Source organism: Brachyhypopomus gauderio, chromosome 17, assembly GCF_052324685.1.
Source record: "Brachyhypopomus gauderio isolate BG-103 chromosome 17, BGAUD_0.2, whole genome shotgun sequence".
In the NCBI taxonomy this organism is placed as follows: Eukaryota; Metazoa; Chordata; class Actinopteri; order Gymnotiformes; family Hypopomidae; genus Brachyhypopomus; species Brachyhypopomus gauderio.
In genome coordinates, this window is record NC_135227.1 from 20,041,481 (window position 1) to 20,053,621 (window position 12,141).

At 45.2% G+C, this 12,141-nt stretch overlaps 2 protein-coding genes across 3 annotated transcripts in view; both read left to right on the forward strand.

The window, feature by feature from the left end:
• Positions 1-3,237, forward strand: part of rgs7a (regulator of G protein signaling 7a) — a 51,396-nt gene extending 48,159 nt beyond the window's left edge. Inside the window, exons 16-18 of the mRNA XM_076977658.1 lie at positions 1,191-1,280; positions 2,070-2,109; positions 2,402-3,237. Of these exons, the coding sequence (XP_076833773.1) occupies positions 1,191-1,280; positions 2,070-2,090 (111 nt within the window). The 3' untranslated portion in view covers positions 2,091-2,109; positions 2,402-3,237. The remainder of the gene's footprint in view (positions 1-1,190; positions 1,281-2,069; positions 2,110-2,401) is intronic.
• Positions 3,238-5,715: 2,478 nt separating this feature from the next.
• grem2a (gremlin 2, DAN family BMP antagonist a) lies at positions 5,716-11,958 on the forward strand. 2 transcript variants are annotated; one of them, XM_076977656.1, is made up of 2 exons: positions 5,716-7,253; positions 10,466-11,958. In XM_076977656.1, the coding sequence occupies exon 2, from the start codon at positions 10,467-10,469 to the stop codon at positions 11,037-11,039; it is 573 nt and encodes a 190-aa protein (XP_076833771.1). In that variant the 5' UTR covers positions 5,716-7,253; position 10,466; the 3' UTR covers positions 11,040-11,958. The 2 variants fall into 2 exon arrangements, with proteins under 2 accessions (XP_076833771.1, XP_076833772.1); XM_076977657.1 differs by lacking the exon at positions 5,716-7,253 and adding an exon at positions 7,264-8,095.
• The last annotated feature ends 183 nt before the right edge of the window (positions 11,959-12,141 follow it).

Genomic DNA, 12,141 nt, shown 5'->3' on the forward strand with positions numbered 1-12,141 from the left:
GCCTCACAGGTCCTCAACTGGCAGCTTCATTAAATAGTACCCGCAAAACACCAGTGTCAATGTCTACAGTGAAGAGGCGACAACGGGATGCTGGCCTTCAGGGCAGAGTGGCAAAGAAAAAGCCATATCTGGCTAATAAAAGAAAAAGATTAATATGGGCAAAAGAACACAGACATTGGACAGAGGAAGATTGGAAAAAAGTGTTATGGACAGATGAATCAAAGTTTGAGGTGTTTGGATCACACAGACGAACATTTGTGAGACGCAGAACAACTGAAAAGATGCTGGAAGAGTGCCTGACACCATCTGTCAAACATGGTGGACGTAATGTGATGGTCTGGGGTTGCTTTGGTGCTGGTAAAGTGGGAGATTTGAACAAGGTAAAAGGGATTTTGAATAAGGAAGGCTATCACTCCATTTTGCAACACCATGCCATACCCTGTGGACAGTGCTTGATTGGAGCCAATTTCATCCTGCAACAGGACAATGACCCAAAGCACACCTCCAAATTATGCACAAACTGTTTAGAGAAGAAGCAGGCAGCTGGTGTTTTATCAGTAATGGAGTGGCCAGCGCAGTCACCAGATCTCAACCCCATTGAGCTGTTGTGGGAGCAGCTTGACCGTATGGTACGAAAAAAGTGCCCGTCAACCCAATCAAACTTGTGGGAGCGGCTTCTGGAAGCATGGGGTGAAATTTCTCCAGATTACCTCAGCAAATTAACAGCTAGAATGCCAAAGGTCTGCAATGCTGTAATTGCTGCTAAGGGAGCCTTCTTTGACGAAAGCAAAGTTTAAAGTAGAAAATTATTAAAAAAAAACAAAAAAAAAACATTTTTTTCTACATTGTGAATGTCTGGACTATATTTCTATTCATTTTGCAACTCATTTGATAAATAAAAGTATGAGATATCAGGGAAAACACAAAATTGTCTAGGTGACCCTAAACTTTTGAACGGTAGTGTAATTTAATTATTTATTTAATATAGTTATTATTATTAAATACTTAATTATTATTACATTTATTATATTTTATATATTTATTACACTTAATTATAATCTTATGATAATATCCTTTCTCAAATAATAATTTATATTCACCTCATTATCTTGGTGTTTTAATTTAATGTGAGTATATAAATGTGATGGTGGTACGGGTGTGTGATTGTGTGTGTGGTTTGTGTTTTTCAGGAACACATCTATAAGCTAATGAAAAGTGATTCATACAGTCGCTTCATCAGATCCAGTGCCTACCAGGAGCTCCTGCAGGCTAAAAAGAAGGTAGAACCCAAACCAGTCCAGTAATCCACCATGCTTCAACCAGTAATCCACCATGCTTCAACCAATAATCCACCATGCTTCAACCAGTAATCCACCATGCTTCAACCAGTAATCCACCATGCTTCAACCAGTAATCCACCATGCTTCAACCAGTAATCCACCATGCTTCAACCAATAATCCACCATGCTTCAACCAGTAATCCAACATGCTTCAACCAGTAATCCACCATGCTTCAACCAGTAATCCACCATGTTTCAACCAGTAATCCACCATGCTTCAACCAATAATCCACCATGTTTCAACCAATAATCCACCATGCTTCAACCAGTAATCCACCATGTTTCAACCAGTAATCCACCATGCTTCAACCAGTAATCCACCATGTTTCAACCAATAATCCACCATGTTTCAACCAGTAATCCACCATGCTTCAACCAATAATCCACCATGTTTCAACCAGTAATCCACCATGCTTCAACCAATAATCCACCATGTTTCAACCAGTAATCCACCAAGCTTCAACCAGCAATCCTGCAATAATGCATACTGCAACCAATGTACAAAACTATAACTATAAACCATACGAATTAACTATAAACCATACTACAAATGTACATCACAGTGACCAGACTTAACAAGTGACGTGTGTGTGTGTGTGTGTGTGTGTGTGTGTGTGTGTGTGTGTGTGTGTGTGTGTGTGTGTGTGTGTGTAAGTACTCTGTCAGGATATCGGGAAAGTTGGCATACTCTTCTCTGTTCTTTTCACTTCATTCCTTTTCTCTCCACAGAAAAGTAAGAATTTATTTTGAAGGACATCAATGCTTCCAGGTACGTCCTGCTTCTGTATCCAAACACCCTGACTCATACACCCTTTCATTGTGCTAAAGACTTATACCACCTGCTGGTGACCGTCTGTTGGTTTCTCTGTGTGTGTGTGTGTGTGTGTGTGTGTGCGAACATACTCATCTCTACACAGGCACATAACTTTCATCTTGGTTTCTTCTTATATCTCTTTTTTCTCTGTTAATCTCTGTGTCTCTCTGTGTTTGACTCCTACCTCTGTTTCTCCTCTTTCTCATCTCTGTCCCACTACCTTTCTTGCTCTCTCTATCTTACGTAGGGAAACTCAGGGCTGTTGTGCAGTCCTGCTGGGCCTTGGCCAATCTAGCAAGGGGCGTTGACGCTATCACCTTCATCTCTGCTGTCCGATTGGTTCAGACCCTTGCCATCTAGCGGGATAGCGGACCAATCACGTGCATGTACAACGGACTGGGTTTTTACATGGCTTTTTATTCACTGTTTGTTGAAGGCTCAGTCAGGGTAGGTGGGGGCGGCCGGCCAAATGCCTTTTCAGGCCTCCAAAGACATTTGCGGAATACGAGAACGCCTTCCCAACACCAGACATGATGTCCACGTCTCCTACATCACACTCCCATCAGGCTTGACGTCCCGCTTCCCGCACACAATCACACAAATGATGTCAGACACGGAAAGGTGAAATGACAACAGACTCAATGGTGTACAACTGAGCCTGAACAGGACGTCCGCTGACGACCACACCGTCGACCCCATGCTGCTTCTAGGCCCCGCCTCCAGAGATGCAAATGATCAGCCATCACTGTTGCTGCCCATCTCGTCAACATCAGTTTTATTGCACTATTAAAGAAATGCATAGAACGTCTCCTTGTGACACTTGTCTGTTCACTCAGTGGCGCATCTGGTCGTCTAGTCGTCTGGTCGTCTAGTTGTCTGGTCGTCTAGTCGTCTGGTCATCTGGCCGTCTAGTCGTCTGGTCGTCTAGTCATCTGGTCATCTGGCCGTCTAGTCGTCTGGCTGTCTGGCCGTCTAGTTGTCTGGTCGTCTAGTCATCTGGTCGTCTCTTTTGTTGTTGTTGTTCTCTTCCCTTTCAGCGCTTATTTTTATTTTTATACCATATTAAAAGACACTTTCACTTGAACAAAACTGTCTGTGTTAAAACCCATCCTTTATTGCTTCAGGAAAACACTTTATTGTTAAAGCCACTAAATGATGGCCCCAGTGTAGCTAGCTGTGTTTAGTGAGCAAAGTGAACGTTCTCTGATTTGAAGGTTTCTTTATTACACCATCAATATGCTTTACACACTACAGACTGGTTCTCACTCTGATATACTAGTGTCATCACTCACGCGCATCATCATTCTGCCACGATCATGTCAGCCCCTGCAGTGGCCACAGTAGCAAGTGGAGCTATCCGTGTGTCCACTAGATGGCGATAGATCTGCGCACATATCTGCACGTGCTGACCGGTAGACCACTCTGTTGAGAGATCCTTTTGACCTAAGACATATTAGCAGAAGTCTCATGAGAATGTTCTAGAACGGTGGCACGACGTCTGAGCTGTGGGGTGAGTTTTCTCTCTGGTTCAGCTTTAGAAGCACAGTCTCACTAGCAGTTAAGATGCTTCAGGTATGAAAGCAGAAGGAGCAGTGAAGCTCACCACAAGTCCGGTTCTGATAGCGGCTGTCCTGTCCACAACAAACCACAGAATGTGTTCTGATAGCGGCTGTCCTGTCCACAACAAACCACAGAATGTGTTCTGATAGCGGCTGTCCTGTCCACAACAAACCACAGAACGTGTTCTGATAGCGGCTGTCCTATCCACAACAAACCACAGAACGTGTTCTGATAGCGGCTGTCCTGTCCACAACAAACCACAGAACGTGTTCTGATAGGAGCTGTCCTGTCCACAACAAACCACAGAACGTGTTCTGATAGGAGCTGTCCTGTCCACAACAAACCACAGAACGTGTTCTGATAGCGGCTGTCCTGTCCACAACAAACCACAGAACGTGTTCTGATAGCGGCTGTCCTGTCCACAACAAACCACAGAACGTGTTCTGATAGCGGCTGTCCTGTCCACAACAAACCACAGAACGTGTTCTGATAGCGGCTGTCCTGTCCACAACAAACCACAGAACGTGTTCTGATAGCGGCTGTCCTGTCCACAACAAACCACAGAACGTGTTCTGATAGCGGCTGTCCTGTCCACAACAAACCACAGAACGTGTTCTGATAGCGGCTGTCCTGTCCACAACAAACCACAGAACGTGTTCTGATAGCGGCTGTCCTGTCCACAACAAACCACAGAACGTGTTCTGATAGCGGCTGTCCTGTCCACAACAAACCACAGAACGTGTTCTGATAGCGGCTGTCCTGTCCACAACAAACCACAGAATGTGTTCTGATAGCGGCTGTCCTGTCCACAACAAACCACAGAACGTGTTCTGATAGGAGCTGTCCTGTCCACAACAAACCACAGAACGTGTTCTGATAGCGGCTGTCCTGTCCACAACAAACCACAGAACGTGTTCTGATAGTGGCTGTTCTGTTCACAGCTCACCTGTAGCCTTGTTCTCGGCCACAATAGCGTAACACAGAGTGATCACGATCATGGGCGCATGTACTGAGAAAAGCGATATAACGACATCGACATAACGACATAACGAACCAAAACACACAGCAATAAACAGGCTGTAAAAGATACGAGTTTGGACATAAACAACATGGGCAGTAGAGGATTAGCAACAGGAAACGTAAAACATGGGGTTTAAATACATGAGGGAGTTAGAACAACACCAGACAGGTGCCATCAGTAATGAAGCGTGGAGAACTGAAGAAGCGGGCGTGACAACGCAAACCACAACACAGAGTACATGAAATAGGGAGAACCAGTAAGTATGGCAACACACAGGTAACTATAGAAACCCAGAAGCTAGGCAGGAGGAAGTGTGACACTGACATGAAAATTGTAAAACGGTCATGAAACTGAATTCTGATACTAAGATGCGTCTGGTCTGAGGCTCTCTGGACCACGTTTCCAGATCGATTTGATGCTGTGGTACAAAATAAATCCACCTGACCACAGTTTGAAAAACAAAATCAAAACAAAAGCAAGAAAAGAGGAAACGACACTGATTCACATTGTGATGGCGTTGCTGTCAGAGCCACAAGAACCTTTACAATTCTTTTTGTGGTAGACGTCCCTAAGTGATTCCTTCTCTCATTGTGGATGTGGTTTCCTTTGAATGAGCACAATGGTGTGTGTGTGTGTGTGTGTGTGTGTGTGTGTGTGTGTGTGTGTGTGTGTTTGTGTGTGTATTTTGTTGTTGTTTGCTTGTTTGTTTTTTGTAGGGCAGGGTTTGGCCAAAGGCTTCTGAGAAGGCAGGGAGTCGTAGCATAGAGACAGAACAACACAGGGAGCTGTGTAGTGTGTGTGTGTGTGTGTGTGTGTGTGTGTGTGTGTGTGTAAGAGAGAGAGAGAGAGATAGAGTCTGTATGTGAGTGTGGGTCTGCATGTCTGTGTTTGTGTGTGTATGAGAGTCTGTATGTCTGTGTTTGCACAAAGAGAGAGAGAGAGAGAGAGAGAGAGAGAGAGAGAGAGAGAGAGAGAGAGAGAGAGAGAGAGAGAACATAAAAAGAGACAGAGAGAGAAATTGATGTTTTCCCCACTGTGGCTGTACAGGGATGAGTTTGAAAACCACAACATAGAGACAATTGAAAGGGTGAAAGAGGAAGACAAGGACTGCAGCACATTGTGCACTGAAGCCGTGAGGCGTGACGGCCGAGTGTCCAACACACAGATGAAGTCCTCCCACTCACAGAGCATGTGTCATTCTGAGGGACACACCCCTGCAGCTAAAAACCTTCAAAACCTGACTGGCATTTTACAACAAGTGTCTGCAGCCCCACCCTGTACTCAGCATACCTGGGAAATAGTGACTTTTTTAAAAATTCTTAACACATAAACCAAAAACAACAAAGGACTCATGCGTGTAGAATGTGAGGTTCAGGAGAGCTTGTATCTGGAAACAACTGGATGATGGAGTTTAATCAGTGCAGAGGGCAACATTCAGCTTGGGGACCAGAAAGAGTGGGTGAGATGAAGGCATAGTTAAAAGAGAGAATGTGATGGAGAGATTGTTACAGATATGGTGAAAATAGAGAGAGAGAGAGAGAGAGAGAGAGAGAGAGAGAGAGAGAGAGAGAGAGAGAGAGAGAGATGAGAGAGTAGAGAGGTGTTATTACAGAGCTTTAGAATGAGTGGGTGCTAGAGGGTTTTAGAGAGGGAGTACAACTATGGAGGATGACAGTAAGAACCCGACAGAGAAAAAACATAGAAATAACGACACAGAGGACAGAGAAATAAAGCAGGGAGAGGTCGAAATATACTGATGAAGAGAGAGAGAGTCAAAAAACTGATGCAAAGTGAGAGAAGTAACAGAGAGAGAGAGAGAGAAATGCATATAAGTCCATGTATGCCTTGTACAGAGACTCGTTTGCCCTCTGCCTGAGGTCACACTGTGCTTTGAGGAGGATTTAGCAGTGGGCGAATCACAGAGGAGCTCCAGTGGGAGTCTGGGGACACGGCAGGAATCCTCGGAGCAGAATGCAGACCTCACGCATAGCGAATGGGAACACTGAGAGAATCATTGGCTCCAAGGAGGAGTGGGAAACACAGTCTGCAGTCCAGACGGCACGGCTGAAGTGAGAAGATCCAGCAAGACTGGGGGCTTTAGAGCAAGCGCTCAGGGGACAGACTCGAGGGACAGGCTCCAGGGGACAGGCTCCAGGGACAGGCTCCAGGGGACAGGCTCGAGGGACAGGCTCCAGGGGACAGGCTCCAGGGGACAGGCTCCAGGGACAGGCTCCAGGGACAGGCTCCAGGGGACAGACTCTGTCTGCAGGGTGTTCGAAGGAAAGCGCCTCTGTCTGGAGGCTGGGTTACAGCCGACTGCTGTTCTCGGAGGGGCAATCAGGATCTCCTCAACTTTGGAGTACATCTACTTCTACTGGTTCCTCCTTCCTTCTCGCAAAGAATGGCATGACCATTGAACTTTGACCTCTGACTGACCTCTGTTAGGATCTAAACTCTACCATACAGGAGGCTTGGTGACCCCAGAGCCTGGCTGGAGCGTGGTGCCCACTAAGCAAAGGTATGATCTGCACACAGGCATGGTACGATACACACACAGGTACGGTACGATACACACGCAGGTACAGTATGATACACACGGGTACGGTACGATACACACACAGGTATGGTACGATACACACGCAGGTACGGTACGATACACACGGGTACGGTACGATACACACACAGGTATGGTACGATACACACGCAGGTACGGTACGATACGCATAGGTATGGTACGATACACACACAGGTATGGTACGATACACACACAGGTACTGTACAATAGGCACACAGGCACAGTATGATACACACAGGTACGGTTTGATGCACACACAGGTATGGTACGATCTGCAGAGCCCAAAGGCTGACATGCAGGTAAGCCGTGGTGTGTGTCATCATATTCAGTTCAGTCACTTACAGCAATGTTAGTAAAGAGAAAATTATGCTCAAAATGTTTATGCATGTGTCTGTGTGAGTGTGTGAGAAAGTCAGGCGTGATAGAGACAGGCAAACAAAGTGTGATAGGCTGGTTACTGATGAAAAAAGTGGGACAGTGAACGAGACTGACAGCCCGGTTCGGCTAGACGTGAAACGGAGCCAGCCACAGACCCAGCAGAGCCGTCTGGCCGTGGTCTCCACCACAGCTATGCGCCATATCCCGAGGTTCCCCACACTAAACCGCTACCATCTGAGACTCTTCAGGGTGGTTTATTCTGTCACACACACACACCCTGCGTGTTTATCAGGCCCCAGATCCACACATGTGAATGGCTATGCTCCACACCGAGTCCAAGCAGGGTGATCCGAAAGGCAAACACCGGCTGTCAGCTTCGTAACTGATCTAAAATCTGCTTAATCCAGGTCTGGGAATATTAACAGTAGAGCTTACAGTGTTGACAATTCTTAACTCTGGATCAAGAGATAAGTTTAGACTTGTGTCTCATTTACAATTTGGGATGTTTTATTATCTTTGGCTATTTTTGTTTGTTTTTCATGCATATATGTTGCATTTTCTACTCTCCTTTGCTTTTCATTTGATTTATATCCCTCTCTTGGTCTGTGGTAAGTTTGGACTATATGATGGACATACATTGTGTGTGTACGGTGTGTGATAGCTATGATTATATACAAGAATTTTGGGACACCCGCTCTCGTAGGTACATGGCAGGAGGACATAGTGTGTGTGTGTGTGTGTGTGTGTGTGTGTGCTTTTGTGTGTGTGGATTCGTGTGTGTATGTGCTTGTGTGTGTTGATATGTGTGTGTGTTTGTGTGTGTGCTTGTGTGTGCCTGTGGATGTGTGTGTGTGTGTGTGTATGCATGTGTGGATTAGTATCTGTGTGTGTGTGCTTATGCCTATTTGTGGTATTTCAGGTATTTGTCAAATTTCAAAGTATGTGTATATTTGCTATCTGACTGCTTGTCGGGTGTGTGTTGGGGGACAGCTGTTTGTTTATGTGTGAAAGCAGGACAGGAAGCTGGTCTGGGTTTGCGTATGTGTGTGTGTGTGTTTGTGTGGGTACGTGAGAGCTTGCGTGTGTATGTGTGTGTGTGTGTGTGTGCGTGCATGTGCGTGCAAGTGTATGTGTGTATGCGTACGTGAGAGCATGCGTGTGCGTGCATGTGTGTGTGTGTGTATGTGTATGTGAGAGCATGCGTGTGCATGCATGTGTATGTGCATGTGCACACTGTTTGCCTGCCTGGCTTTGCGCCCCCTGCAGGCTGTGCTGGGAAGTGGTTGGTACCTGGAGTGCTGCTTGAGTCATCTGTGCTAGGACTCTGGGCATGTGTGAGACATGGTGGTATGTGTTGTGTTTTCCACGCTCTCAAAACTCCAGCAGTTGCTGATGATGAATTTCTGTTTTGCAAGTATGTGATTGCAATAGCATGAGTCTCAAACATGACTGGGAAGTCTTAATCACATGACAAAAAACCTCCCTAACCCACGTGACTGAACCTCCCTAAACCACGTGACTGGACCTCCCTAACCCACGTGACCGGACCTCCCTAAACTACGTGACTGGACCTCCCTAACCCACGTGACTGGACCTCCCTAAACCACGTGACTGGAGAGATCCAACTCTGGATCATGAGGTTACACCAATCTGGAGGCACTTCAGTACTAATCACTTCATTACTAATCACTTCAGTGCTAATCACTTCAGTACTAATCACTTCAGTACTAATCACTTCATTACTAATCACTTCAGTGCTAATCACTTCAGTGCTAATCACTTCAGTGCTGATCACTTCAGTACTAATCACTTCAGTGCTAATCACCTCAGTGCTAATCACCTCAGTGCTAATCACCTCAGTACTAATCACTTCAGTACTAATCACTTCAGTACTAATCACTTCAGTTTTAATCACTTCAGTACTAATCACTTCAGTACTAATCACTTCAGTTCTAATCACTTCAGTACTAATCACTAATATGACCTACATATGTCATTGCATAGAAGGAAGTGTGAGTAGATCGCATGACATTAAAAAGTAGTGTATGAATGACAGGCTATCGTCCATCAGCACTGACGGTTGTATTTTGATTGACATACATGGTAGCCAATCCAACGTCTAGTGTTTGACACACCCTCCCCCCCATCAACAATCGCCGCACGCTACCACTATCACTCAGATATATAATGCGTATGCTAACCATACCACCATCACTCAGATATGTAACATGTATTTACATTTTTACATTTACATTTATGGCATTTGGCAGATGCCCTTATCCAGAGCGACTTACATTTTTATCTCATTTTTATACAAGTGAGCTATTGAGGGTTAAGGGCCTTGCTCAGGGGCACCTCAGTCATGGCCTCAGGTCTGGGAATCGAACCCACGACCCTCCAGTCACAAGACCAGTTCCCTAACCACCAGGCCATGACTGTCCGTATGATCCCTTATGCAGTGGAAGAAGAAAGAATTTCCATTGGAAGGTTCTTGTTTGTGTAATATTAAGAGTTATAATTGTTTTAACACTTATTAACAGTTGTAGGTGAGACAGCTGTTAAGTGTAAGTTTTTTAAGCTTCTAGAAAAGTTCTAGAAATGTAATGAAATTAAGGAAAATATAAAGAAATGTACATTATTATTGAATACTTATAGAAATGTACATTATTATTGAATACTTATAGAAAGGTTCGTTATTATTCAATACTTATAGAAAGGTTTGTTATTATTGAATACTTATAGAAAGGTTCGTTATTTCTCTCTTCATTGCTCCTCAGGATGTTCTGGAAATTGGCTGTACCTGCCATCCTGGCATGGACCCTCTGCATCTCCATGGAAACCAAGAAGTCCCGCCTCCGAGGCTCCATCCCCTCCCCTTACAAACTGCAAGGCAATGAGCTGTCATCGTCACAGCAACCGTTGCCACGGCGTCCGGAAGTGAAGCACGAGGTGCTGTCGTCGAGCCACGAGGCCCTGGTGGTGACGGAGAGGAAGTACCTGAGGAGCGACTGGTGTAAGACCCAGCCACTGCGTCAGACGGTGGGCATGGAGGGCTGCGTGAGCCGCACCGTCCTCAACCGCTTCTGCTACGGCCAGTGCAACTCCTTCTACATCCCCCGGGCCCAGCCCCGCCCCCACGCCCAGCCCCGCCCCCGCCATGGCCGGAAGCCTGCGCCGGGCCCGAAGCACGACGCCCCATTTCAGTCGTGCGGATTCTGCCGCCCGCATCGTATCACCACGGTGACGGTGAGACTGCGTTGTCCCGGGTTGCGGCCACCTTACCGGCACCGGAAGGTGCAGCGAGTCAAGCAGTGCAGGTGTGTGGCGGTCAGCGTCAGTGACGCCTACTGAGCAGGTGTGGTGAGTGTTCGGGGGGCTCTGACTGCCCGTAGCCAACTGAGCTGGTTCTGGCTGTTGGACGGAGAAGTTCCTGTATTTCGGCTGCAGCGTAACTATGCAGCAGACGCTGGACGTTGCAGTGAGGAGACATGAAGCCTGTGATAAAAACCACGGATGAGCCACAGATGACCTTTGAACTCTGACGTGTTCAGAAGATTTTTCTAAAATGTTTTTTTTAACGTGTATGAGCAGCTCTGTTTGTGAAGGAAACTGTGACATTTTTGGCCTGAATCCTGAGCCAAAAGGAACAAAAACGTCACAGGGAATCAGTCGTCTAAGACTGTATTTGCCTCACTGAATTTGGTCAGTCGTCTAAGACTGTATTTGCCTCACTGAATTTGGTCAGTTGTCTAAGACTGTATGGGACTGTAGGTTGGCCTACAAAGTTAAAACTAGTGCTATACACTCTGATAGACATGCTTAACATATGACAACATTTGAAAGAAAAATAGCAATAAAAATTACATAAGGGATTTTTATGATTATAGTTACTGTATAAAATTTAAGTGTGTACACAAAATTCAAATATATAAATATGATTTTATATAATGATTTTATATAATAAAACTGTAAGTTTACATTATGCTATGACTTTCCAAGTATTTTAAAGTATGATTAACGTGTAAGAAATACAAAGAATGGTTAAATATTTAATGGATGCAATGAATACAAACATGAGATTTCTGTGAAATTAAATAGCAATAGCAAACCTAACTCCAACCCTAACCCACAACACTAACCCTAACCCCAACACCCAGCCCTAACACCACTACTCTCACCACAACCCTAACGCTAACTCCAAAACCCAGCCCTAACACCACTACCCTAACCCCTAACCCTAACCCCAACACCCAGCCCTAACTACTCTAACCCCAACCCTAACCCTAAAGCACAAATTATTTGTAAGTGGCAATACATTGTGTACCTACATCAGTGCACACACAGACATTCATCTGTTCTTTTACAATGAAAATATGTAGAATTTTCCAAAACACATGTACATCAAAAGGTTTCCCAAACATTTAGGGTTAAAGGAAGCTGTGTATGTCTATTA

What these genes read in the sequence shown, in the direction of transcription:
- grem2a (XM_076977656.1), top strand. Translation starts at nt 10,467, where the DNA reads ATGTTCTGGAAATTGGCTGTACCTGCCATCCTGGCATGGACCCTCTGC.